This window comes from Salvelinus fontinalis, unplaced genomic scaffold (assembly GCF_029448725.1).
Source record: "Salvelinus fontinalis isolate EN_2023a unplaced genomic scaffold, ASM2944872v1 scaffold_0226, whole genome shotgun sequence".
NCBI classification, from domain to species: Eukaryota; Metazoa; Chordata; class Actinopteri; order Salmoniformes; family Salmonidae; genus Salvelinus; species Salvelinus fontinalis.
The window spans coordinates 136,010-160,990 of NW_026600435.1; the positions used below are offsets into that span (position 1 = coordinate 136,010).

General features: G+C 48.5%; 1 protein-coding gene across 1 annotated transcript in view; it reads left to right on the forward strand.

The window, feature by feature from the left end:
• efcc1 (EF-hand and coiled-coil domain containing 1) overlaps positions 1-24,981 on the forward strand; it is a 73,070-nt gene that overhangs the window by 38,437 nt on the left and 9,652 nt on the right. Inside the window, exons 3-7 of the mRNA XM_055912876.1 lie at positions 8,308-8,456; positions 8,529-8,597; positions 8,704-8,770; positions 9,151-9,361; positions 19,523-19,633. Coding sequence (XP_055768851.1) covers positions 8,308-8,456; positions 8,529-8,597; positions 8,704-8,770; positions 9,151-9,361; positions 19,523-19,633 — 607 coding nt within the window. The remainder of the gene's footprint in view (positions 1-8,307; positions 8,457-8,528; positions 8,598-8,703; positions 8,771-9,150; positions 9,362-19,522; positions 19,634-24,981) is intronic.

Consider the following 24,981-nt stretch of genomic DNA (forward strand, 5'->3'; position numbering starts at 1 on the left):
AGATGAGGTGAGGAGAGAAGGATCTTCTGACCAAAATGCGGAGTTAGGGAAATAAGCCATTTTTATTACACATACGACGTAGACTAAACAAAACAAAACACTTTCAAAACTACAAAATAAGAAAACGACGTACAACGGAACCTGAACATAAACTTACATGGACAAACGTAAACTTACGAACAGGAACGAACATCAAAACGAACGAACAGCCAAACAGCTCCATATGTGAAAAAACATAGACAACACGATAGACATCACAGGAGACAACCACCCACAAACACACAGTGATAATGCCCTACCTAAATATGACTCTTGATTAGAGGAAAATGCAAACCACCTGCCTCTAATCAAGAGCCATACCAGGCACACCGAAACCAACATAGAAACAGATAACATAGACTGCCCACCCAAAACACATGCCCTGACCAAAAACACATAAAAAACAACATAAAACAGGTCAGGACTGTTACAGTACCCCCCCCTCAAGATGCGCACGCCGGGCGCACAAGCACAAAGTCCAGGGGAGGGTCCGGGTGGGCAGTTGACCACGGTGGTGGTTCCGGCTCAGGACGCTGTCCCCTTACCACCTTAGTCACTCCCCTCTTCTGTCTACCCCTTCTAATGACCACCCAAACATTAGCTTCCCCTAAATAAACAGCTAGCACCGGGACAAAGGGCAGCACCGGGACAAGGGGTAGCACCGGGACAAGGGGCAGCACCAGAACAAGGGGCAGCACCAGAACAAGGGGCAGCACTGGAATAAGGGGCAGCACCGGGACAAGGGGCAGCACCGGGACAAGGGGCAGCACCGGGACAAGGGGCAGCACCGGGACAAGGGGCAGCACCGGGACAAGGGGCAGCACCGGGACAAGGGGCAGCACCGGGACAAGGGGCAGCACCGGGACAAGGGGCAGCACCGGGACAAGGGGCAACACCGGGACAAGGGGCAGATCCCGGCTGAAGGACTCTGGCAGGTCCTGTTTGGACGGCTCTGGCAGGTCCATGCTGGCTGACGGCTCTCTACGCTCATGGCAGGCTGACGGCTCTTGACGCTCATGGCAGGCTGACGGCTCTCGATGCTCATGGCAGGCTGACGGCTCTCGACGCTCATGGCAGGCTGACGGCTCTCGACGCTCATGGCGCTCTGACGGCTCTGGCTGCTCATGGCTCTCTGACGGCTCTGGCTGCTCATGGCTCACTGACGGCTCTGGCTGCTCATGGCTCACTGACGGCTCTGGCTGCTCATGGCTCTCTGACGGCTCTGGCTGCTCATGGCTCTCTGACGGCTCTGGCAGATCCTGTCTGGTTGGCGGCTCTGGCAGATCCTGTCTGGTTGGCGGCTCTGGCAGATCCTGTCTGGTTGGCGGCTCTGGCAGATCCTGTCTGGTTGGCGGCTCTGGCAGATCCTGTCTGGTTGGCGGCTCTGGCAGATCCTGTCTGGTTGGCGGCTCTGGCAGATCCTGTCTGGTTGGCGGCTCTGGCAGATCCTGTCTGGCTGACGGCTCTAGCGGCTCCTGTCTGGCTGACGGCTCTAGCGGCTCCTGTCTGGCGGATGGCTCTGTAGGCTCATGGCAGACGGGCGGCTTTGCAGGCTCATGGCAGACGGGCGGCTTTGCAGGCTCATGGCAGACGGATGGCTCAGACGGCGCTGGGGAGACAGATGGCTCAGATGGCGCTGGAGAGACGGATGGCTCAGATGGCGCTGGGGAGACGGATGGCTCAGATGGCGCTGGGGAGACGGATGGCTCAGATGGCGCTGAGGAGACAGATGGCTCTGGCCGGATATGGCGCACTGTAGACCTGGTGCGTGGTGCCGGAACTGGAGGCACCGTGCTACTGACAAGCACCTTCCTACTAGTGCGGGGAGCAGGGACAGGGCACACTGTATTCTCAAAGCCTACTCTATCCCTGATGCGTGGTACCGGCACTGGTGACGCCGGGCTGAGGACAAGCACATCAGGATTAGTAGGGGGAGAATATACAGTGTGTACAGGGCTCTGGAGACGCACTGGTAGCTTAGTGCGTGGGCCCGGAACTGGAGGCACCGGGCTAAATACACGCACCACAGGGAGAGTGCGTGGAGGAGGAACAGGGCTCAGGATACGCACTGGTAGCCTAGTGCATAGTGTAGACACTGTAGGTACTAGGCTGGGGCGGGGAGGTGGTGCCGGAAATACCGGACCGTGGAGGCGTACTGGCACTCTTGAGCATTGAACCTGCCCAACCTTACCTGGTTGAATGCTCCCGGTTGCCCAACCAGTGCGGGGAGGTGGAATAACCCGCACCGGCCTATGTAGGCGAACCGGGGAAACCATGCGTAAGGCAGGTGCCATGTATGCCGGCCCGAGGAGACGCACTGGAGACCAGACGCGTTGAGCCGGCCTCATGACACCTGGCTCAATGCCCAATCTAGCCCTCCCAGTGCGGGGAGGTGGAATAACCCGCACCGGGCTATGCACTCGTACAGGAGACACCGTGCGCTCTACTGCGTAACACGGCGCCTGCCCGTACTCCCGCTCTCCACGGTAAGCCCGGGAAGTGGGCGCAGGTCTCCTACCTGCCCTTGGCCCACTACCCTTTAGCCCCCCCCCAAGAAATTTTTGGGAGTTACTCACGGGCTTTTTCGGCTTCCGTGCCAGACGCGTTCCCTCATAGCTCCGGTTCCTCTCTCCGGTAGCCTCTGCTCTCCGCAGTGCCTCCAGCTGTTCCCATGGGAGGCGATCTCTACCAGCTAGGATCTCCTCCCATGTGTAAACACCCTTTCCATCCAACACATCGTCCCAAGTCCATTGCTCCTTCTTCTCCTGTCCCTTTCTCCTTTGACTCCGCTGCTTGGCTCTGGGTTGGTGGGTGGTTCTGTTAGAGCTGTCGCTCTCCTCATCCTCAGATGAGGTGAGGAGAGAAGGATCTTCTGACCAAAATGCGGAGTTAGGGAAATAAGCCATTTTTATTACACATACGACGTAGACTAAACAAAACAAAACACTTTCAAAACTACAAAATAAGAAAACGACGTACAACGGAACCTGAACATAAACTTACATGGACAAACGTAAACTTACGAACAGGAACGAACATCAAAACGAACGAACAGCCAAACAGCTCCATATGTGAAAAAACATAGACAACACGATAGACATCACAGGAGACAACCACCCACAAACACACAGTGATAATGCCCTACCTAAATATGACTCTTGATTAGAGGAAAATGCAAACCACCTGCCTCTAATCAAGAGCCATACCAGGCACACCGAAACCAACATAGAAACAGATAACATAGACTGCCCACCCAAAACACATGCCCTGACCAAAAACACATAAAAAACAACATAAAACAGGTCAGGACTGTTACACCTAGCTCTAAACTACACATCACTATGTTTTATATCCACAGAGTCCTAGCTCTAAACTACACATCACTATGTTTTATATCCACAGAGTCCTAGCTCTAAACTACACATCACTCTGTTTTATATCCACAGAGCCCTAGCTCTAAACTACACATCACTCTGTTTTATATCCACAGAGTCAACTTCAACTCTAGTCGAGCTGGCTGGGTAACTGACTGGCTGTTTGGCTGGGTTACTGGCTGGGTACCTGTCTTTCAAATCAAAGTTTATTTGTCACGTGCACCGAATACAACAGGCTCTAACCAATAGCGCAAAAAATGTATTTGGTGAACAATAGGTAAGTAAAGAAATAATGTGTTACTCGCTGGCTGTCTGGGTTACTGGCTGGCTGGGTAACTGTCTGGTTGTGTTGGTGGCTGGCAGGGTCTGGCTGGGTTACTCGCTGGCTGTCTGGGTTACTGGCTGGCTGGGTAACTGTCTGGTTGTGTTGGTGGCTGGCAGGGTCTGGCTGGGTTACTCGCTGGCTGTCTGGGTTACTGGCTGGCTGGGTAACTGTCTGGTTGTGTTGGTGGCTGGCAGGGTCTGGCTGGGTTACTGGCTGGCTGGCTGGGTAACTGGCTGGCTGGGTAACTGTCTGGTTGTGTTGGTGGCTGGCAGGGTTACTCGTTGGTTGACTGGGTAACTGTCTGGCTCTGTTACAGGCTGGTTGGCTGGGTAACTGTCTGGCTCTGTTGCAGGCTGGCTGGCTGGGTAACTGTCTGGCTGGGTTACAGGCTGGCTGGCTGGATGGATGGTTGGGTAACTGTCTGGCTGTCTGGCTGTGTTACAGACTGGAGGCTGCATAGCCAAGCTGCTGAGAAACTGCTTTCTCTGATTTTGTTCTTGGCAAGACACATACATGCACACCCACCGACACACACACACGGGGCAGAACGTTGACATCTGGAAACGCTTACAGAGATTCTCCCAGGCCCCCTATCGTATTTCCTCTGACACAGAACACCAGATGAAAGGAGAGAGCAGAGAGAAAGAACTGGAACATTTGAATAAATGCTGAATGATTGATCTGGCAGGCTGGGTAACTGCCTGGCTGTTTGGCTTGGTTACTGGCTGGCTGGGTAACTGTATGGCTGTTTGCCTGTGTTACTGGCTGGCTGGCTGGTTAACTGTCTAGCTGGCTGGGTTACTGCCTGGCGTGCTGGGTTACTGGCTGGCAGGCGAGGTAACTGTCTGGCTGTCTTGCTGGGTTACTGGCTAGCTGGCTGGCTGGGTAACCGTCTGGCTGGGTTACTGGCTGGCTGGGTTACTGGCTGGCTGGCTGGCTGGGTAACTGTCTGTCTGTTTGGCTGGGTTACAGGCTTGCTGGCTGGCTAACTTTCTGTCTGTTTGGCTGGGTTACAGGCTTGCTGGCTGGGTAACTGTCTGGCTGTGTTACCGGCTGGCTGGGTAACTAGCTGGTTGGGTTACTAGCTGGCTGGCTGGGTAACTTGCTGTCTGGGTTACAGACTGGCTGGATAAATGTCTGGCTGTGTTACAGGCTGTCTGTGTAACTGGCTGGCTGGGTAACGGGCTGTCTGGGTAACCGGCTGGCTGGGTAAATGTCTGGCCGTGTTACAGGTTGGATGGCTGGGTAACTGTCTGGCTGGGTTACTGGCTTGCTGGGTAACTGTCTGGCTGTGTTACAGGCTGGAGGCTGCATATCCAAGCTTCTGAGAAACAGCTTTCTCTGATTTTGTCCTTGGCAAGACACATACATGCACACCCACCGACACACACACGGGGGGCAGAACGTTGACATCTGGAAACGCTTACAGAGATTCTCCCAGGCCCCCTATCGGATTTCCTCCGACACATAACACCAGACAGAAGGAGAGAGAAAGAGAAAGAACTGGAACATTTAAATAAATGCTGAATGATTGATCTGCTAGAGAACTGTAGTGGGAAGGTGTTCTGAATAAGACACTTTGAATTTGGAGTTTAAATGTAAAGAAAAACAACTAGATGGTTAAATTGTTGTTAGCTGGATAAGTTGTTTTCATGTTAGACTAAAACAGAGCCTTATGGACGGTTGGATGGACCATCATGTTGTCTTTGTGTTCTCCTGGTTTTCAGTTTGATCCAGTTCATGTCATTGTTTTTTACCTCACAACTCTCAGCCTTCCTCAGCACAACTATTCTAGCTGGCACAGTTTCTACAACGCCTTCAACTAAAGATGAAAACCTCTTTCCAATTATAGTACTCCACCCAGATCAACTAGCTAGCTATATCACAGGCAGCCCCTATAAAGAGCTAAGTATATCACAGCTCCTATAAAATGATTATGGTGATTGTAGATGCTCATGTTACAGAATACCCTCTTTGATGTCAGGCAATGTCTTGGATTGATTGTGTCATGTAAATGGAGCTCTTGTTCTGTACAAGAAAAAATGTCTATGTTTTCTCCTTCACTGTGCCCAGTGGGCCTGTGGCAAGTCCATGGCTCCATGGAGATCTGTTTAGCTGCAGATACTATCAATTCAATCAATTTTATTTTATATAGCCCTTCGTACATCAGATAATATCTCGAAGTGCTGTACAGAAACCCAGCCTAAAACCCCAAACAGCTAGAATGCAGGTGTAGAAGCACGGTGGCTAGGAAAAACTCCCTAGAAAGGCCAAAACCTAGGAAGAAACCTAGAGAGGAACCAGGCTATGAGGGGTGGCCAGTCCTCTTCTGGCTGTGCCGGGTGGAGATTATAACAGAACTATGCCAAGATGTTCAAAAATGTTCATAAGTGACAAGCATGGTCAAATAATAATCATGAATAATTTTCAGTTGGCTTTTCATAGCTGATCATTAAGAGTTGAAAAACAACAGGTCTGGGACAGGTGGCGGTTCCATAACCGCAGGCAGAACAGCTGAAACTGGAATAGCAGCAAGGCCAGGCGGACAGGGGACAGCAAGGAGTCACCACGGGCGGCAGTCCCGACGCATGGTCCTAGGGCCCGGGTCCTCCGAGAGAAAGAAAGAGAGAAGGAGAAAATTAGAGAGAGCCAAGATTTTCAAAATGTTCATAAATGACAAGCATGGTCAAATAATAATCAGGAATAAATCTCAGTTGGCTTTTCATAGCCGATCACTAATACTAATGGGCCTGTGGCAAGTCAATGGCTCCATGGAGATCTGTTTAGCTGCAGATACCAATGGGCCTGTGGCAAGTCCATGGCTCCATGGAGATCTGTTTAGCTGCAGATACTAATGGGCCTGTGGCAAGTCCATGGCTCCATGGAGATCTGTTTAGCTGCAGATACTAATGGGCCTGTGGCAAGTCCATGGCTCCATGGAGATCTGTTAAGCTGCAGGTACTAATGGGCCTGTGGCAAGTCCATGGCTCCATGGAGATCTGTTTAGCTGCAGATACTAATGGGCCTGTGGCAAGTCCATGGCTCCATGGAGATCTGTTAAGCTGCAGGTACTAGCCTGATTCTAAGTGGCAATAGAATCAGAATATATTTACACTGTGTATATTTACACTGAACAAAAATATAAACGCAACAAGTAAAGTGTTGGTCCCATTTTTTATGAACTGAAATAAAAGATCCCAGAAATGTTCCATACGCACAAAACGTTTTTTTTTCTCCAGAATGTTGTGCACAAATCTGTTCACATCCCTGTTAGTGAGCATTACCTGACAGGTGTGGCATATCAAGAAGCTGATTAAACAGCGTTATCATTACACAGGTGCACAATGTGCTGTTTTGTTACACAGCACAATGCCACAGAGTTTTGGGGGAACTGGCAACTGGCATGCAACTGGCATGCTGACTGCAGGAATGTCCATGAATGTTAATTTCTCTACCATAAGCCTCCTCTAACATCGTTTTAGAGAATTTGGCAGTATGTCCAATCTGCCTCACAACCACAGACCACGTGTAACTACTCCAGCCCAGGACCTCCACATCTGTCTTCTTCACCTGCGTGATCGTCTGAGACTAGCCACCGGGACAGCTGATGAAACTGTGGGTTTGCACAACTGAAGAATTTCACACACAAACTGTCAGAAACTGTCTCAGGGAAGCTCTTCTGCATGCTCGTCGTCCTCACCAGGGTCTTGACCTGAATGTAGTTTGGCGTCGTAACCGACTTCAGTGGGCAAATGCTCACCTTCGATGGCCACTGGCACGCTGGAGAAGTGTGTACTTCACGGATGAATCCCGGTTTCAACTCTACCGGTCAGATGGCAGACAGCGTGTATGGCGTGGTGTGGGTGAGTGGTTTGCTGATATCAACGTTGTGAACAGAGTGCCTCATGGGGGTTATGGTATGGGCAGGCATAAGCTACGAACAACAAACACAATTGCATTTTATTGATGGCAATTTGAATGACATATTGTGACAAGATCCTGAGACCCATTGTCGTGCCATTCATATGCCGCCATCGATAATGCACAGACCCATGTCACAAGGATCTGGACACAATTCCTGGAAGCTGAAAAAGTCCCAGTTCTTCCATGGCCTGCATACTCACCAGACATGTCACCCATTGAGCATGTTTGGGATGCTCTGGATCGACGTGTACGACAGCGTGTTCCAGTTCCCACCACCTTCCAGCAACTTCTCACAGCCATTGAAGTGGAGTGGGGCAACATTCCACAGGCCACAATCAACAGCCTGATCAACTCTATGTGAAGGAGATGTGTCGCGCTGCATGAGGCAAATGGTGGTCACACCAGATACCGACTGGTTTTCTGATCCCTCGCCCCTACCTCTTTTTAAAGTTATCTGTGACCAACAGATGCATATCTATATTCCCAGTCATGTGAAATCCGTAGATCAGGGCCTAATGAATTTATTTAAATTGACTGATTTCCTTATATGAACTGTAACTCAGTAAAATCGTAGAAATTGTTTCATGTTGCATTTATATTTTTGTTCTGTATATATATTATATCTCTTTGACTGTTCTCTCCCAGGTCGGAGGTGTCTAACCTACAGCTCTCAGGGTGCACAAGGGCAAATAAGCAGGTGGGCGGAGCCTGCGGACCAGTCCCGAGGTGTTGCCTAGACAACCAACAGGACCGCCGGTCCCCCACCGGCCGCTCGGAGACCACTCCAGATAACAGTAAGACACCACGAGGGGTTTGTTTGTCTTTCTGACGTCTATGTGTGTTAATGTGTGTGTTCTGTCCTCCAGGTCAGGAGCAGTTGTTCCGGTCAGTAGAAGGCCAGGCAGCATCAGACGACGACGAGGAAAAGTGGACAGGTGAGAACAGGTTAAGTGTGTGTGCATGTTTGTGATGGCTTTTCACATGAACATGTGTTAAATGTGAATGTGTGTATTTATATGTTGATGTGTGTGTTGGGGACAGGTGAACAACAGAGACAGGTGGACGAAGTGAAGAGGATCCTCACCAGACTGTCCTGCTGCGGAGACAGGTACACAGTACACAGGATAATGCACACACACACACACACACACACACACACACACACACACACACACACACACACACACACACACACACACACACACACACACACACACACACACACACACACACACACACACACACACACACACAGAGAAGCACACACACAGACGCATAGACACATGCACTCACACATAGGTTTGCACACACACACACACACACACACACACACACACACACACACACACACACACACACACACACACACACACACACACACACACCCACACGCATTAGCCTCTCACACACACGTGTTTATGTTAAAAATGGGGACCATAACCCTAACCTGTATGTAATTGACCTGCCTCTGTCTCTCCTGTCCCTTAGGTGTGATGACAAGGCTATGAAGAAACTGCTGTCCCACTTCAGTGGTTCCAGGAGGAGTGAGGAGAGTAGGAGAGGAGGAGAGGAGGAGGAGGAGAGGAGTGAGGAGAGGAGGAGTGCGGTGGTAGAGCTCTTAGAGAAGGTGACGAGGCTGAATAAAAAGTTGGAGCAGAAGGAGACCCAGGCACAACAGTTACAGATGGACATGGGCCAGGTACACACACACACACACACACACACACACACACACACACACACACACACACACACACACACACACACACACACACACACACACACACACACACACACACACACACACACACACGTGCACGTGTACAGCCCCCAGCCACCCAGCCTCAGCCCACCCTTAGCAACCCAGCCTCAGCCCCCAGCCACCCAGCCTCATCCCAGCTCCCAGCTTTCAGCCACCCAGCTTCAGCCAAACTACCAGCTATCAGTCACCCAGCCTCAGGTAAACTTCAGCCCAGCTCTCAGTCACCCAGCCTCAGCCCAACTCCAAGCTCCCAGACACCCAGCCTCAGCTCAGCTCTCAGCCACCCAGCCTCAGCCCAACTCCAAGCTCCCAGACACCCAGCCTCAGCTCAGCTCTCAGCCACCCAGCCTCAGCCCAACTCCAAGCTCCCAGACACCCAGCCTCAGCTCAGCTCTCAGCCACCCAGCCTCAGCCCAACTCCAAGCTCCCAGACACCCAGCCTCAGCTCAGCTCTCAGCCACCCAGCCTCAGCACAACTCCAAGCTCCTTGCCACCCAGCCTCAGCTAAACTTCAGCCCAGCTCCCAGCCACCCAGCCTCAGCCCAGCTCTCAGCCACCCAGCCTCAGCCCAGCTCCCAGACACCCAGCCTCAGCCCAACTCCAAGCTCTCAGCCACCCAGCCTCAGCCCAGCTCTCAGCCACCCAGCCTCAGCACAACTCCAAGCTCTCAGCCACCTAGCCTCAGCCCAGCTCTCAGCCACCCAGCCTCAGCACAACTCCAAGCTCTCAGCCACCCAGCCTCAGCCCAGCCACCCAGCCTCAGCCCAGCTCTCAGCCACCTAGCCTCAGCCCAGCTCCCAGCCACCCAGCCTCAGCCCAGCTCTCAGCCACCTAGCCTCAGCTCAGCTCCCAGCTCTCAGCCACCCAGCCTCATCCCAGCTCCCAGCCTCAGCCCAGCTCTCAGCCACCCAGCCTCAGCTCAGCTCTCAGCCACCCAGCCTTAGCCCAGCTTCCCAGCCTAAGACCAGCTCTCAGCCACACATCTTCAGCCCAGCTCTTAGTCACCCAGCCTCAGCCCAGCTCCCAGCCACCCAGCCTCAGCTCAGCTCTCAGCCACCCAGCCTTAGCCCAGCTTCCCAGCCTAAGACCAGCTCTCAGCCACACATCTTCAGCCCAGCTCTTAGTCACCCAGCCTCAGCCCAGCTCCCAGCCACCCAGCCTCAGCCCAACTCCAAGCTCTCAGCCACCCAGCCTTAGCCCAGCTCCCAGCTTCCCAGCCTAAGACCAGCTCTCAGCCACCCAGCCTCAGCCCAGCTCCCAACCACCCTGCCTCAGCCCAGCTCTCAGCCACCCAGCCTCAGCCCAGCTCCCCAGCCTCAGTCCAGCTCCCAGCCACCCAGCCTCAGCCCAGCTCCCCAGCCTCAGCCCAGCTCTCAGCCACCCAGCCTCAGCCCAGCTCCCCAGCCTCAGCCTCAGCCCAGCTTCCAACCACCCAGCCTCAGCCCAGCTCCCAACCACCCAGCCTCAGCCCAGCTCCCCAGCCTCAGCCTCAGCCCAGCTCCCCAGCCTCAGCCCAGCTCCCAGCCACCCAGCCTCAGCCCAGCTCCCCAGCCTCAGCCCAGCTCTCAGCCACCCAGCCTCAGCCCAGCTCCCCAGCCTCAGCCCAGCTCCCCAGCCTCAGCCCAGCTCCCCAGCCTCAGCCTCAGCCCAGCTCCCAACCACCCAGCCTCAGCCCAGCTCCCAACCACCAAGCCTCAGCTCAGCTCTCAGCCACCCAGCCTTAGCCCAGCTTCCCAGCCTAAGACCAGCTCTCAGCCACACATCTTCAGCCCAGCTCTTAGTCACCCAGCCTCAGCCCAGCTCCCAGCCACCCAGCCTCAGCTCAGCTCTCAGCCACCCAGCCTTAGCCCAGCTTCCCAGCCTAAGACCAGCTCTCAGCCACACATCTTCAGCCCAGCTCTTAGTCACCCAGCCTCAGCCCAGCTCCCAGCCACCCAGCCTCAGCCCAACTCCAAGCTCTCAGCCACCTAGCCTCAGCCCAGCTCTCAGCCACCCAGCCTCAGCCCAACTCCAAGCTCTCAGCCACCCAGCCTTAGCCCAGCTCCCAGCTTCCCAGCCTAAGACCAGCTCTCAGCCACCCAGCCTCAGCCCAGCTCCCAACCACCCAGCCTCAGCCCAGCTCTCAGCCACCCAGCCTCAGCCCAACTCCAAGCTCCCAGACACCCAGCCTCAGCTCAGCTCTCAGCCACCCAGCCTCAGCACAACTCCAAGCTCCTTGCCACCCAGCCTCAGCTAAACTTCAGCCCAGCTCCCAGCCACCCAGCCTCAGCCCAGCTCTCAGCCACCCAGCCTCAGCCCAGCTCCCAGACACCCAGCCTCAGCCCAACTCCAAGCTCTCAGCCACCCAGCCTCAGCCCAGCTCTCAGCCACCCAGCCTCAGCACAACTCCAAGCTCTCAGCCACCTAGCCTCAGCCCAGCTCTCAGCCACCCAGCCTCAGCACAACTCCAAGCTCTCAGCCACCCAGCCTCAGCCCAGCCACCCAGCCTCAGCCCAGCTCTCAGCCACCTAGCCTCAGCCCAGCTCCCAGCCACCCAGCCTCAGCCCAGCTCTCAGCCACCTAGCCTCAGCTCAGCTCCCAGCTCTCAGCCACCCAGCCTCATCCCAGCTCCCAGTCTCAGCCCAGCTCTCAGCCACCCAGCCTCAGCTCAGCTCTCAGCCACCCAGCCTTAGCCCAGCTTCCCAGCCTAAGACCAGCTCTCAGCCACACATCTTCAGCCCAGCTCTTAGTCACCCAGCCTCAGCCCAGCTCCCAGCCACCCAGCCTCAGCTCAGCTCTCAGCCACCCAGCCTTAGCCCAGCTTCCCAGCCTAAGACCAGCTCTCAGCCACACATCTTCAGCCCAGCTCTTAGTCACCCAGCCTCAGCCCAGCTCCCAGCCACCCAGCCTCAGCCCAACTCCAAGCTCTCAGCCACCCAGCCTTAGCCCAGCTCCCAGCTTCCCAGCCTAAGACCAGCTCTCAGCCACCCAGCCTCAGCCCAGCTCCCAACCACCCTGCCTCAGCCCAGCTCTCAGCCACCCAGCCTCAGCCCAGCTCCCCAGCCTCAGCCCAGCTCCCCAGCCTCAGTCCAGCTCCCAGCCACCCAGCCTCAGCCCAGCTCCCCAGCCTCAGCCCAGCTCTCAGCCACCCAGCCTCAGCCCAGCTCCCCAGCCTCAGCCTCAGCCCAGCTTCCAACCACCCAGCCTCAGCCCAGCTCCCAACCACCCAGCCTCAGCCCAGCTCCCCAGCCTCAGCCTCAGCCCAGCTCCCCAGCCTCAGCCCAGCTCCCAGCCACCCAGCCTCAGCCCAGCTCCCCAGCCTCAGCCCAGCTCTCAGCCACCCAGCCTCAGCCCAGCTCCCCAGCCTCAGCCAAGCCTCAGCCCAGCTCCCCAGCCTCAGCCTCAGCCCAGCTCCCAACCACCCAGCCTCAGCCCAGCTCCCAACCACCAAGCCTCAGCTCAGCTCTCAGCCACCCAGCCTTAGCCCAGCTTCCCAGCCTAAGACCAGCTCTCAGCCACACATCTTCAGCCCAGCTCTTAGTCACCCAGCCTCAGCCCAGCTCCCAGCCACCCAGCCTCAGCTCAGCTCTCAGCCACCCAGCCTTAGCCCAGCTTCCCAGCCTAAGACCAGCTCTCAGCCACACATCTTCAGCCCAGCTCTTAGTCACCCAGCCTCAGCCCAGCTCCCAGCCACCCAGCCTCAGCCCAACTCCAAGCTCTCAGCCACCTAGCCTCAGCCCAGCTCTCAGCCACCCAGCCTCAGCCCAACTCCAAGCTCTCAGCCACCCAGCCTTAGCCCAGCTCCCAGCTTCCCAGCCTAAGACCAGCTCTCAGCCACCCAGCCTCAGCCCAGCTCCCAACCACCCAGCCTCAGCCCAGCTCTCAGCCACCCAGCCTCAGCCCAGCTCCCCAGCCTCAGCCCAGCTCCCCAGCCTCAGTCCAGCTCCCAGCCACCCAGCCTCAGCCCAGCTCCCCAGCCTCAGCCCAGCTCTCAGCCACCCAGCCTCAGCCCAGCCTCAGCCCAGCTCCCCAGCCTCAGCCCAGCTCCCCAGCCTCAGCCCAGCTCCCAACCACCCAGCCTCAGCCCAGCTCCCCAGCCTCAGCCTCAGCCCAGCTCCCCAGCCTCAGCCCCCAGCCACCCAGCCTCAGCCCAGCTCCCCAGCCTCAGCCCAGCTCTCAGCCACCCAGCCTCAGCCCAGCTCCCCAGCCTCAGCCCAGCTCCCCAGCCTCAGCCCAGCTCCCCAGCCTCAGCCTCAGCCCAGCTCCCAACCACCCAGCCTCAGCCCAGCTCCCAACCACCAAGCCTCAGCTCAGCTCAGCTCCCTAGCCTCAGCCCAGCTCCCCAGCCTCAGCCCAGCTCTCAGCCTCCCAGCCTGAGCCTTAAACCCCATCCCTAACCCCAGCCAGTAGTGAACTGAGCCACCCTGACTGAAGCACAGCTGGTTCTCTGTGTGTGTTGACCACAGAAACACCCTTCAAAGCACTTATCTAGAGCAGAATGATTCCTGCTGTTTAGAGCCTGTTGGAGTTTTCACCCAACATGTTGGAGAGAATGAGGCATTCTCTACATTTGATCTCTGAGGTCTATAGTACCTACAGGCAACAACCCTAAACTTCTGTTTATGTTAACCATCTGCTGTGAGTGGTAACCACGTTTTAAGAACAAGTTCAGTGCTATAGTTGACATAGTTAATCTGCTATAGTTGACATAGCTAATCTGCTATAGTTGACATAGTTAATGTGCTATAGTTGACAGTTTATCTGCTATAGTTGACATAGCTAATCTGCTATAGTTGACATAGCTAATCTGCTATAGTTGACATAGTTAATCTGCTATAGTTGACATAGTTAATCTGCTATAGTTGACAGTTTATCTGCTATAGTTGACTTAGTTAATCTGCTATAGATGACATAGCTAATCTGCTATAGTTGATTTAGTTAATCTGCTATAGATGACATAGTTAATCTGCTATAGTTGATTTAGTTAATCTGCTATAGATGACATAGTTAATCTGCTATAATCGACATAGTTAATCTGCTATAGTTGACATAGTTAATGTGCTATAGTTGACATAGTTAAAGTGATATAGATGACATAGTTAATCTGCTATAGTTGACATAGTTAAAGTGATATAGATGACATAGTTTATCTGCTATAGTTGACATAGTTAATGTACTATAGTTGACATAGTTAAAGTGATATAGTTGACATAGTTAATCTGCTAGAATTGGCATAGTTTACGTGCTATGATTGACATCCTTAATCTGCTATAGTTGACATAGTTAATTTGCTATAGTTAATGTCCTATAGTTAACGTGCTATAGTTGACATAGTTAACGCGCTATAGTTGACATAGTTCATGAGATATTGTTTACATAGTTAATCTGCTAGAGTTGACATAGTTAACGTGCTATAGATGAGATAGTTAATCTGCTACAATTGACATAGTTAGCGTGCTATAGTTGACATCCTTATCTATGTCAACTATGGGCCTCCCGAGTGACGCTTGGCATTCAGGCCAAAGAGTTCAATCTTGGGCTCATCAGACCAAAGAATCTTGATTGTAGCCCCGTGTAGCTCAGTTGGTAGAGCATGGCGCTTGCAACGCCAGGGTTGTGGGTTCAATCCAGTTGCATATGTTTGTCCCAGGGTCTTTAGCTTATTGATGAGCTTTGAGGGCACTATGTTGTTGAACGCTGAGCTGTAGTTCATGAATACCATTCTCACATAGGTGTCCAGGTGGGAAAGGGCAGTGTGGAGTGCAATAGAGACTGCATCATCTGTGGATCTGTTGGGGCGGTATGCAAGTTGGAGTGGGTCAGAATCAAATCCTTTGAATGGGGAGTCTACATACCTTTGTGTATATATAGTATATCTTATGATAAACACACTAACTGTAAGTCGCTTTGGATAAGAGCAACTGCTAAATGACTAAAATGTAAAAAATGTAAACAAACCGAGTCTTGTAGACTTTACTCATTGCACATATTTCAAAAAATTGGGTTGTTTAGATGGAGTGCAAGGACAAACTGAGTTTTGCAAAGGTGCACTTGACAGAGTAGGCGTTCACTAACGGAAATGTGCAAATAAATGCTAGAACGCACCAATAGGATCTCACTAGCTCGTGCTTGACTCTGTCCACCTTCTTGCTTGTTCTGCCCGCTATGATTAATTTGCTCTCATTGGAAATGACAGGCTCTGGTCTATCTTGGGTTAGTTATAAACATCTTTGGTTAACATAAACAGAAGTCTAAACAGGAAGTTTTGTTGCTGACGTACTATACTGTAGGTACTGCAGGTTGTTGACATGTACTGTACTGTACTGTACTATATTGTAGGTTGTTGACATGTACTGTACTGTACTATATTGTAGGTAATATACTGTATGCTGTTGACATGTACTATACTGTACTTTACTATACTGTAGGTTGTTGACATGTACTATACTGTAGGTACTGCAGGTTGTTGACATGTACTGTACTGTACTGTACTATATTGTAGGTAATATACTGTATGCTGTTGACATGTACTATACTGTACTTTACTATACTGTAGGCTGTTGACATGTACTATACTGTAGGTACTGTAGGCTGTTGACATGTACTATACTGTAGGTACTGTAGGCTGTTGACATGTACTATACTGTAGGTACTGTAGGTTGTTGACATGTACTATACTGTACTTTACTATACTGTAGGCTGTTGACATGTACTATACTGTAGGTACTGCAGGTTGTTGACATGTACTGTACTGTACTATATTGTAGGTTGTTGACATGTACTATACTGTACTGTAATATACTGTATGCTGTTGACATGTACTGTACTGTACTTTACTATACTGTAGGCTGTTGACATGTACTGTACTATACTGTAGGTACTGCAGGTTGTTGACTTGTACTGTACTGTACTATACTATACTGTAGGTACTGTAGGCTGTTGACATGTACTATACTATACTGTAGGTACTGCAGGTTGTTGACATGTACTGTACAATACTGTAGGCTGTTGACATGTACTGTACTGTACTGTAGGCTGCTGACATGTACTGTACTGTACTGTAGGCTGCTGACATGTACTGTACTGTACTGTAGGTTGCTGACATGTACTGTACTGTACTGTAGGCTGCTGACATGTACTGTACTGTACTGTAGGCTGCTGACATGTACTGTACTGTACTGTAGGTTGTTGACATGTACTATATTGTACTGTAATATACTGTAGGTTGTTGACATGTACTATACTGTAGGTTGTTGACATGTACTGTACTGTACTGTACTATACTGTAGGTTGTTGACATGTACTGTACTGTACTGTACTATACTATACTGTAGATTGTTGACATGTACTGTACTATACTGTACTGTACTATACTGTAGATTGTTGACATGCACTGTACTATGCTGTACTATACTGTAGATTGTTGACATGTACTATACTGTAGGTTGTTGACATGTACTGTACTGTAGGTTGTTGACATGTACTGTACTGTAGGTTGTTGACATGTACTGTACTGTACTATACTATACTGTAGATTGTTGACATGTACTGTACTGTAGGTTGTTGACATGTACTGTACTGTACTATACTGTAGGTTGTTGACATGTACTGTACTGTACTTTACTATACTGTAGGTTGTTGACATGTACTGTACTGTACTGTACTGTACTATACTGTAGGTTGTTGACATGTACTATACTGTACTGTACAGTACTATACTGTAGGTTGTTGACATGTACTATACTGTACTGTACTATACTGTAGATTGTTGACATGTACTGTACTATACTGTACTTTACTATACTGTAGATTGTTGACATGCACTATACTGTAGGTTGTTGACATGTACTATACTGTAGGTTGTTGACATGTACTGTACTGTACTGTACTATACTGTAGGTTGTTGACATGTACTGTACTATACTGTACTGTACTATACTGTAGGTTGTTGACATGTACTATACTGTACTGTACTATACTGTAGATTGTTGACATGTACTGTACTATACTGTACTGTACTATACTGTAGATTGTTGACATGCACTATACTGTAGGTTGTTGACATGTACTATACTGTAGGTTGTTGACATGTACTGTACTGTACTGTACTATACTGTAGATTGTTGACATGTACTGTACTGTACTTTACTATACTGTAGGCTGTTGACATGTACTATACTGTACTGTAATATATTGTAGGTTGTTGACATGTACTATACTGTACTGTAATATACTGTAGATTGTTGACATGTACTGTACTATACTGTACTGTAATATACTGTAGATTGTTGACATGTACTGTACTGTACTTTACTATACTGTAGATTGTTGACATGTACTGTACTGTACTTTACTATACTGTAGGCTGTTGACATGTACTGTACTGTACTTTACTATACTGTAGGCTGTTGACATGTACTATACTGTACTGTAATATATTGTAGGTTGTTGACATGTACTATACTGTACTGTAATATACTGTAGGCTGTTGACATGTACTGTACTGTACTTTACTATACTGTAGGCTGTTGACATATACTGTAGGCTGTTGACATGTACTATACTGTACTGTAATATATTGTAGGTTGTTGACATGTACTATACTGTACTGTAATATACTGTAGGCTGTTGACATGTACTGTACTGTACTTTACTATACTGTAGGCTGTTGACATGTACTGTACTATACTGTAGGCTGTTGACATGTACTATACTGTACTGTACTATACTGTAGATTGTTGACATGTACTATACTGTACTGTAATATACTGTAGATTGTTGACATGTACTGTACTGTACTGTACTATACTGTAGATTGTTGACATGTACTGTACTATACTGTAGGCTGTTGACATGTACTATACTATACTGTACTATACTATAGATTGTTGACATGTACTATACTGTAGATTGTTGACATGTACTATACTGTACTGTACTATACTGTAGATTGTTGACATGTACTGTACTGTACTGTAATATACTGTAGATTGTTGACATGTACTGTACTGTACTGTAATATACTGTAGATTGTTGACATGTACTGTACTGTACTATACTGTAGATTGTTGACATGTACTATACTGTAGATTGTTGACATGTACTATACTGTAGATTGTTGACATGTACTGTACTATACTGTACTATACTGTAGATTGTTGACATGTACTGTACTGTACTGTAATATACTGTAGATTGTTGACATGTACTGTACTGTACTATAATATACTGTAGATTGTTGACATGTACTGTACTGTAATATACTGTAGATTGTTGACATGTACTGTACTGTACTGTAATATACTGTAGATTGTTGACATGTACTGTACTGTACTGTACTATACTGTAGATTGTTGACATGTACTGTACTATACTGTACTATACTGTATGCTGTTGACATGTACTGTACTGTACTATACTGTAGGTTGTTGACATGTACTGTAAATACTGTAGGCTGTTGACATGTACTGTACTATACTGTAGGCTGTTGACATGTACTGTACTGTACTATACTGTAGGCTGTTGACATGTACTGTACTGTAGGTGGTTGACATGTACTGTATTGTACTGTACTATATTGTAGGTTGTTGACATGTACTGTACTGTAGGTGGTTGACATGTACTATACTGTACTATACTGTACGTTGTTGACATGTACTGTACTGTACTGTAATATACTGTAGGTGGTTGACATGTACTATACTGTACTATACTGTACGTTGTTGACATGTACTGTACTGTAATATACTGTAGGTGGTTGACATGTACTATACTGTACTATACTGTAGGTTGTTGACATGTACTGTACTGTAATATACTGTAGGCTGTTGACATGTACTGTACTGTACTGTACTATACTGTAGGTTGTTGACATGTACTGTACTATATTGTACGTTGTTGACATGTACTGTACTATACTGTACTATACTGTAGGCTGTTGACATGTACTCTACTGTACTTTACTATACTGTAGGTACTCTAGGTTGCGTGTGAGGTGGGACCATAGACTTTATTTGACATGATTGGGTCAGACCTGGCCATGTAGTATAGGAGCTGTTCTACTAGGTGCTTAGTAAGCTATTAGTACACTATGTAATGTAAAATGTATGTATATTCCAGATGAAGGACACTCTGGTCCAGGTGTTACAACAGAAAGCTGAGGAGGCAGAGCTGCTCCAGACAGAACTACAGATGCTGGAGACAGAACTACAGATGCTGGAGACAGAAAGAGTACGTACATTGTTTTGTGTTATCTATAGGTTGGATATATGTTATATACACTGAGTGTACAAAACATTAGGAACACCTGCACCTTCCATGACATAGAGTGACCAGGTGAATGCTATGATCCCTTATTGGTGTCAGTTCGATCAGTGTAGAGGAAGGAGAGGAGATGAAGGATTGTTAAGCCTGGAGACAACTGAGACATGGATTGTGTGTCTCTGCCGTTCAGAGGGTAAATGAGCAAGACAACATATTTAAGTTACTTTGAACGGGGTATGGTAGTAAGTGCCAGGCGCACCAGTTTGAGTGTGTTAAGAAATCAAATCAAATTTTATTGATCACATGCGCCGAATACAACAGGTGTAGACCTTACAGTGAAATACTTACTTACAAGCCCATTCCGAACAATGCAGAGTTTAAAAGAATATATAGTAAAACCAATAATGAGGCTATATACAAAAAGTACCGGTACTGAGTCAATGTGCAGGGGTACGAGGTAGTAATGAGGCTATATACAAGGAGTACCGAGTCAATGTGCAGGGGTACGAGGTAGTAATGAGGCTATATACAAGGAGTACCGGTACTGAGTCAATGTGCAGGGGTACGAGGTAGTAATGAGGCTATATACAAGGAGTACCGGTACTGAGTCAATGTGCAGGGGTACGAGGTAGTAATGAGGCTGTATACAGGAAGTACCATTATTGAGTCAATGTGCAGGGGTACGAGGTAGTAATGAGGCTATATACAAGGAGTACCGGTACTGAGTCAATGTGCAGAGGTACGAGGTAGTAATGAGGCTGTATACAGGAAGTACCAGTACTGAGTCAATGTGCAGGGGTACCAGGTAGTAATGAGGCTATATACAAGGATTACCGGTACTGAGTCAATGTGCAGGGGTACGAGGTAGTAATGAGGCTGTATACAGGAAGTACCAGTACTGAGTCAATGTGCAGGGGTACCAGGTAGTAATGAGGCTATATACAAGGATTACCGGTACTGAGTCAATGTGCAGGGGTACCAGGTAGTAACGAGGCTGTATACAGGAAGTACCAGTACTGAGTCAATGTGCAGGGGTAAATTATATATTTCTGTATTTAATTTTCAATAAATTTGCAAACATTTCAAAAACCATGTTTTCACTTTGTCATTATGGGTTATTGTGTGTAGATGGGTGAGAAAACAAATACATGTAATCCATTTTGAATTCAGGCTGTAACACAACAACATGTGGATTACTTCAAGGTGTATGAATACTTTCTGAAGGCCCTGTAAATACAGACCTCTTGACCTTTTCCACATTTTGTTAAATTACAGCCGTATTCTAAACTGGATTAAATAAATAAAACATCTCATAAATCTACACACCATCTACACACCATAATGACAAAGCGAAAAAACAGGTTTTTAGTCATTTTTGCAAATGTATTAAGAATAAAAAACAGAAATACCTTATTTACATAAGTATTCAGACCATCCAACCTAACAGAGCTTGAGAGGATCTGCAGAGAAGAATGGGAGAAACTGCCCAAATACAGGTGTGCCAAGCTTGTAGTGTCATACCCAAGAAGACTCGAGGCTGTAATCACTGCAAAAGGTGCTTCAACAAAGTACTGAGTAAAGGGTCTGAAATCTTATGTAAATGTTAAATTTCTGTTTAAATTGTTTTATACATTTGGAAAAATGTCTAAAAGCCTGTTTTGTGGTACTTATGTGGTACTGCTATTATCTTATGTGGTACTGCTCCCCAGTGGCGCACTGGTCTAAGACACAGTATCTTAGTGCAAGAGGGGTCACGACAGTACAACCTGGTTCAAATCCAGACTGTATCACAACCGGCTGTGAATGGGCGGCGCACAATTGGCCCAGCGTTGTCCGAGTTTGGCCGGGATAGGCCGTCATTGTAAATAAGAATTTGTTCTTAACTGACTTGCCTAGTTAAATTAAGGTTAAAATAAAAACAATGTGTGTAGATTGATGAGGAAAAAAACACATTTTAATCTATTTTAGAATAAAGGGTGTAACGTAACAACATTTGGAAGTCAAGGAGTCTGAATACTTTCCAAATGCACTGTATATACACTTCCGGCCAGCATCCCAGAGTCGCCTCATCACTATTGACGTTATTTTGTGGGTACTATTTAATGAAGCTGCCAGCTGAGGATTTATGAGGTGTCTGTTTCTCAAATAGACACTCTAATGTACTTGTCCTCCAGACTGACGAGTTTCAGAAGAAAGTACTTTCTCTCTGGCCATTTTGAGCCTGTAATCGAACCTACAAATGCTGATGCTCCAGATACTCAACTAGTCTAAAGAAGGCCAGTTTTATTGTTTCTTTAATCAGAACAACAGTTTTCAGCTGTGCTAACATCATTGCAAAAGGGTTTTCTAATGATCAATTAGCCTTTTAAAATGATAAACTTGTATAAGTTAACACAACGTGCCATTGGAACACAGGAGTGATGGTTGCTGATAATGGGCCTCTGTACGCCTATGTAGATATTCCATTAAAAATATGCAGTTTCCAGCTACAATAGTAATTTACCGAAGCAAGTACCAGCCTCGTCCTAGGCCCATCTCCTGGCTAGCTGAAGAGGTTCATCAGCCACTCCTTGGGCTACAATAGCTATTTTGCCAATTGGCCTGGACCCTTTGACTGCCTACACGGAGCCCTGCCGATCCATCAGTTTTTTTCGTTTTTTTATTTAACCTTTATTACACCAGGAAGGGCTCATTAAGATGTAAAATCTCTTTTTCAAGAGCGTCCTGGCCAAGATAGGCAGCACCAAGTCATTACAAAAAACTACAGACAAACAACATGAAAAACTACAAGTAATCTAGTAAAAACCATAGAATTCACAAGAGTATGATAAAAATCAAAAACAGCAAATTAAAAACATTGACACGTCAGGGAATCAGTCTCAAGATCATTCATCAGTGATTTAAAAATACCAATCGGGACAAGTTCTTCCAGTTTAAAAGTATTTTGTAAGGCGTTCTAAGACGATGGCGCAGAGTACATAAAAGCCCTTTTACCAAATTCAGTTCGGACATTTGGAACAGTTAGCAGGATAAAGTCCAGCAAACGAAGAGAGTACCCACCACATTTCTGAACAATAAAAATGCCCAAATAAAAAGGTAGTAAACCCAAAATCCTTTATAAATAAAAGTATACCGTGACTGAGCCTACGAGTGACTAGAGAAGGCCAGCCAACCCTGGTATACAAAGTGCAGTGGTGCGTAAGGACTTGTCTGCCGACGTAACCGTCCGAGGGGGCATCGCGACGTCCCCCTAACGCCCATCTGCTAGCCTGCTATCCCCGGCCCGCTAGCTGTCTGAATCGCCGTGTCTCCAGCTCGCCTAGCTACCCACTGGTCCCTTGATAACCTCCCTAATGTCAGTATGCCTTCTCCATTGTTGTTTTGGTTAGGGATTATTGTCTTATTTCACTGTAGAGCCTCCAGCCCTGCTCAATATGCCTTAGCTAGCCCTTTTGTTTCACCTCCCACACATGTGGTGACCTCACCTGGTTTAAATGATGTCTCTAGAGACAAAACCTCTCTCATCGTCACTCAATGCCTAGGTTTACCTCCACTGTATTCACATCCTACCATACCCTTGTCTGTACATTATGCCTTGAATCTGTTCTTCTGCACCCAGAAACCTGCTCCTTTTACTGTCTGTTCTGAACAAACTAGACGACCAGTTCTTATAGCCTTTAGCCGTACCCTTATCCTACTCCTCCTCTGTTCCTCTGGTGATGTAGAAGTCAATCCAGGCCCTGTAGCACCTAGCTCCACTCCCATTCCCCAGGAGCTCTCATTTGTTGACTTCTGTAACCGTAAAAGCCTTGGTTTCATGCATGTTAACATTAGAAGCCTCCTCCCTAAGTTTGTTTTATTCACTGCTTTAGCACACTCTGCCAACCTGGTTGTCCTAGCCGTGTCTGAATCCTGGCTTAGGAAGGCCACCAAAGATCCTGAAATTTCCATCCCTAACTATAACATTTTCCGACAAGATAGAACTGCCAAAGGGGGCGGAGTTGCAATCGACTGCAGAGATAGCCTGCAGAGTTCTGTCATACTATCCAAGTCTGTGCCCAAACAATTCGAGCTTCTACTTCTAAAAATCTACATTTCCAGAAACAAGTCTCTCACAGTTGCCACTTGTTACAGACCACCTTCTGCCCCCAGCTGTGCCCTGGACACCATATGTGAATTGATTGCCCACAATCTATCTTCAGAGCTCATGCTGTTAGGTGACCTAAACTGGGACATGCTTAACACCCTGGCCGTCCTACAATCTAAGCTAGATGCCCTCAATCTCACACAAATTATCAATGAACCTACCAGGTACAACCCCAAATCTGTAAACACGGGCACCCTCATAGATATGATCTTGACCAACCTGCCCTCTAAATACACCTCTGCTGTCTTCAAACAGGATCTTAGCGATCACTGCCTCATTGCCTGCATCTGTAATGGGTCTGCGGTCAAACGATCACCCCTCATCAATGTCAAACGCTCCCTAAAACACTTCAGCGAACAGGCCTTTCTAATTGACCTGGCCGGGGTATCCTGGAATGACATTGACCTCATCCCGTCAGTAGAGGATGCCTGGTTATTCTTTAAAAGTGCCTTCCTCAACATCTTAAATAAGCATGCTCCATTCCATTTTTTTAAAACCAGGAATAGATATAGCCCTTGGTTCTCTCCAGACCTGTCTGCCCTTGACCAGCACAAAAACATCCTGTGGCGTTCTGCATTAGCATCGAATAGCCCCCGTGATATGCAACTTTTCAGGGAAGTTAGGAATCAATATACACAGGCAGTTAGGAAAGCTAAGGCTAGCTTTTTCAAACAGAAAATTGCATCCTGTAGTACAAACGCTAAAAAGTTCTGGGACACTGTGAAGTCCATGGAGAATAAGAGCACCTCCTCCCAGCTGCCCACTGCACTGGGGCTAGGAAACACTGTCACTACCATAAAATCCACAATAATTGAGAATTTCAATAAGCATTTTTCTACGGCTGGCCGTGCTTTCCATCTGGCTACCCCAACCCCGGTCAACAGCCTTGCGCTCCTCACAGCAACTCGCCCAACCCTCCCCCACTTCTCCTTCACCCAAATCCAGATAGCTGATGTTCTGAAAGAGCTGCAAAATCTGGAACCCTACAAATCAGCCGGGCTAGACAATCTGGACCCTCTCTTTCTAAAATGATCTGCTGAAATTGTTGCAACCCCTATTACTAGCCTGTTCAACCTCTCTTTCGTATCGTCTGAGATTCCCATAGATTGGAAAGCTGCTGCGGTCATCCCCCTCTTCAAAGGGGGAGACACTCTAGACCCAAACTGTT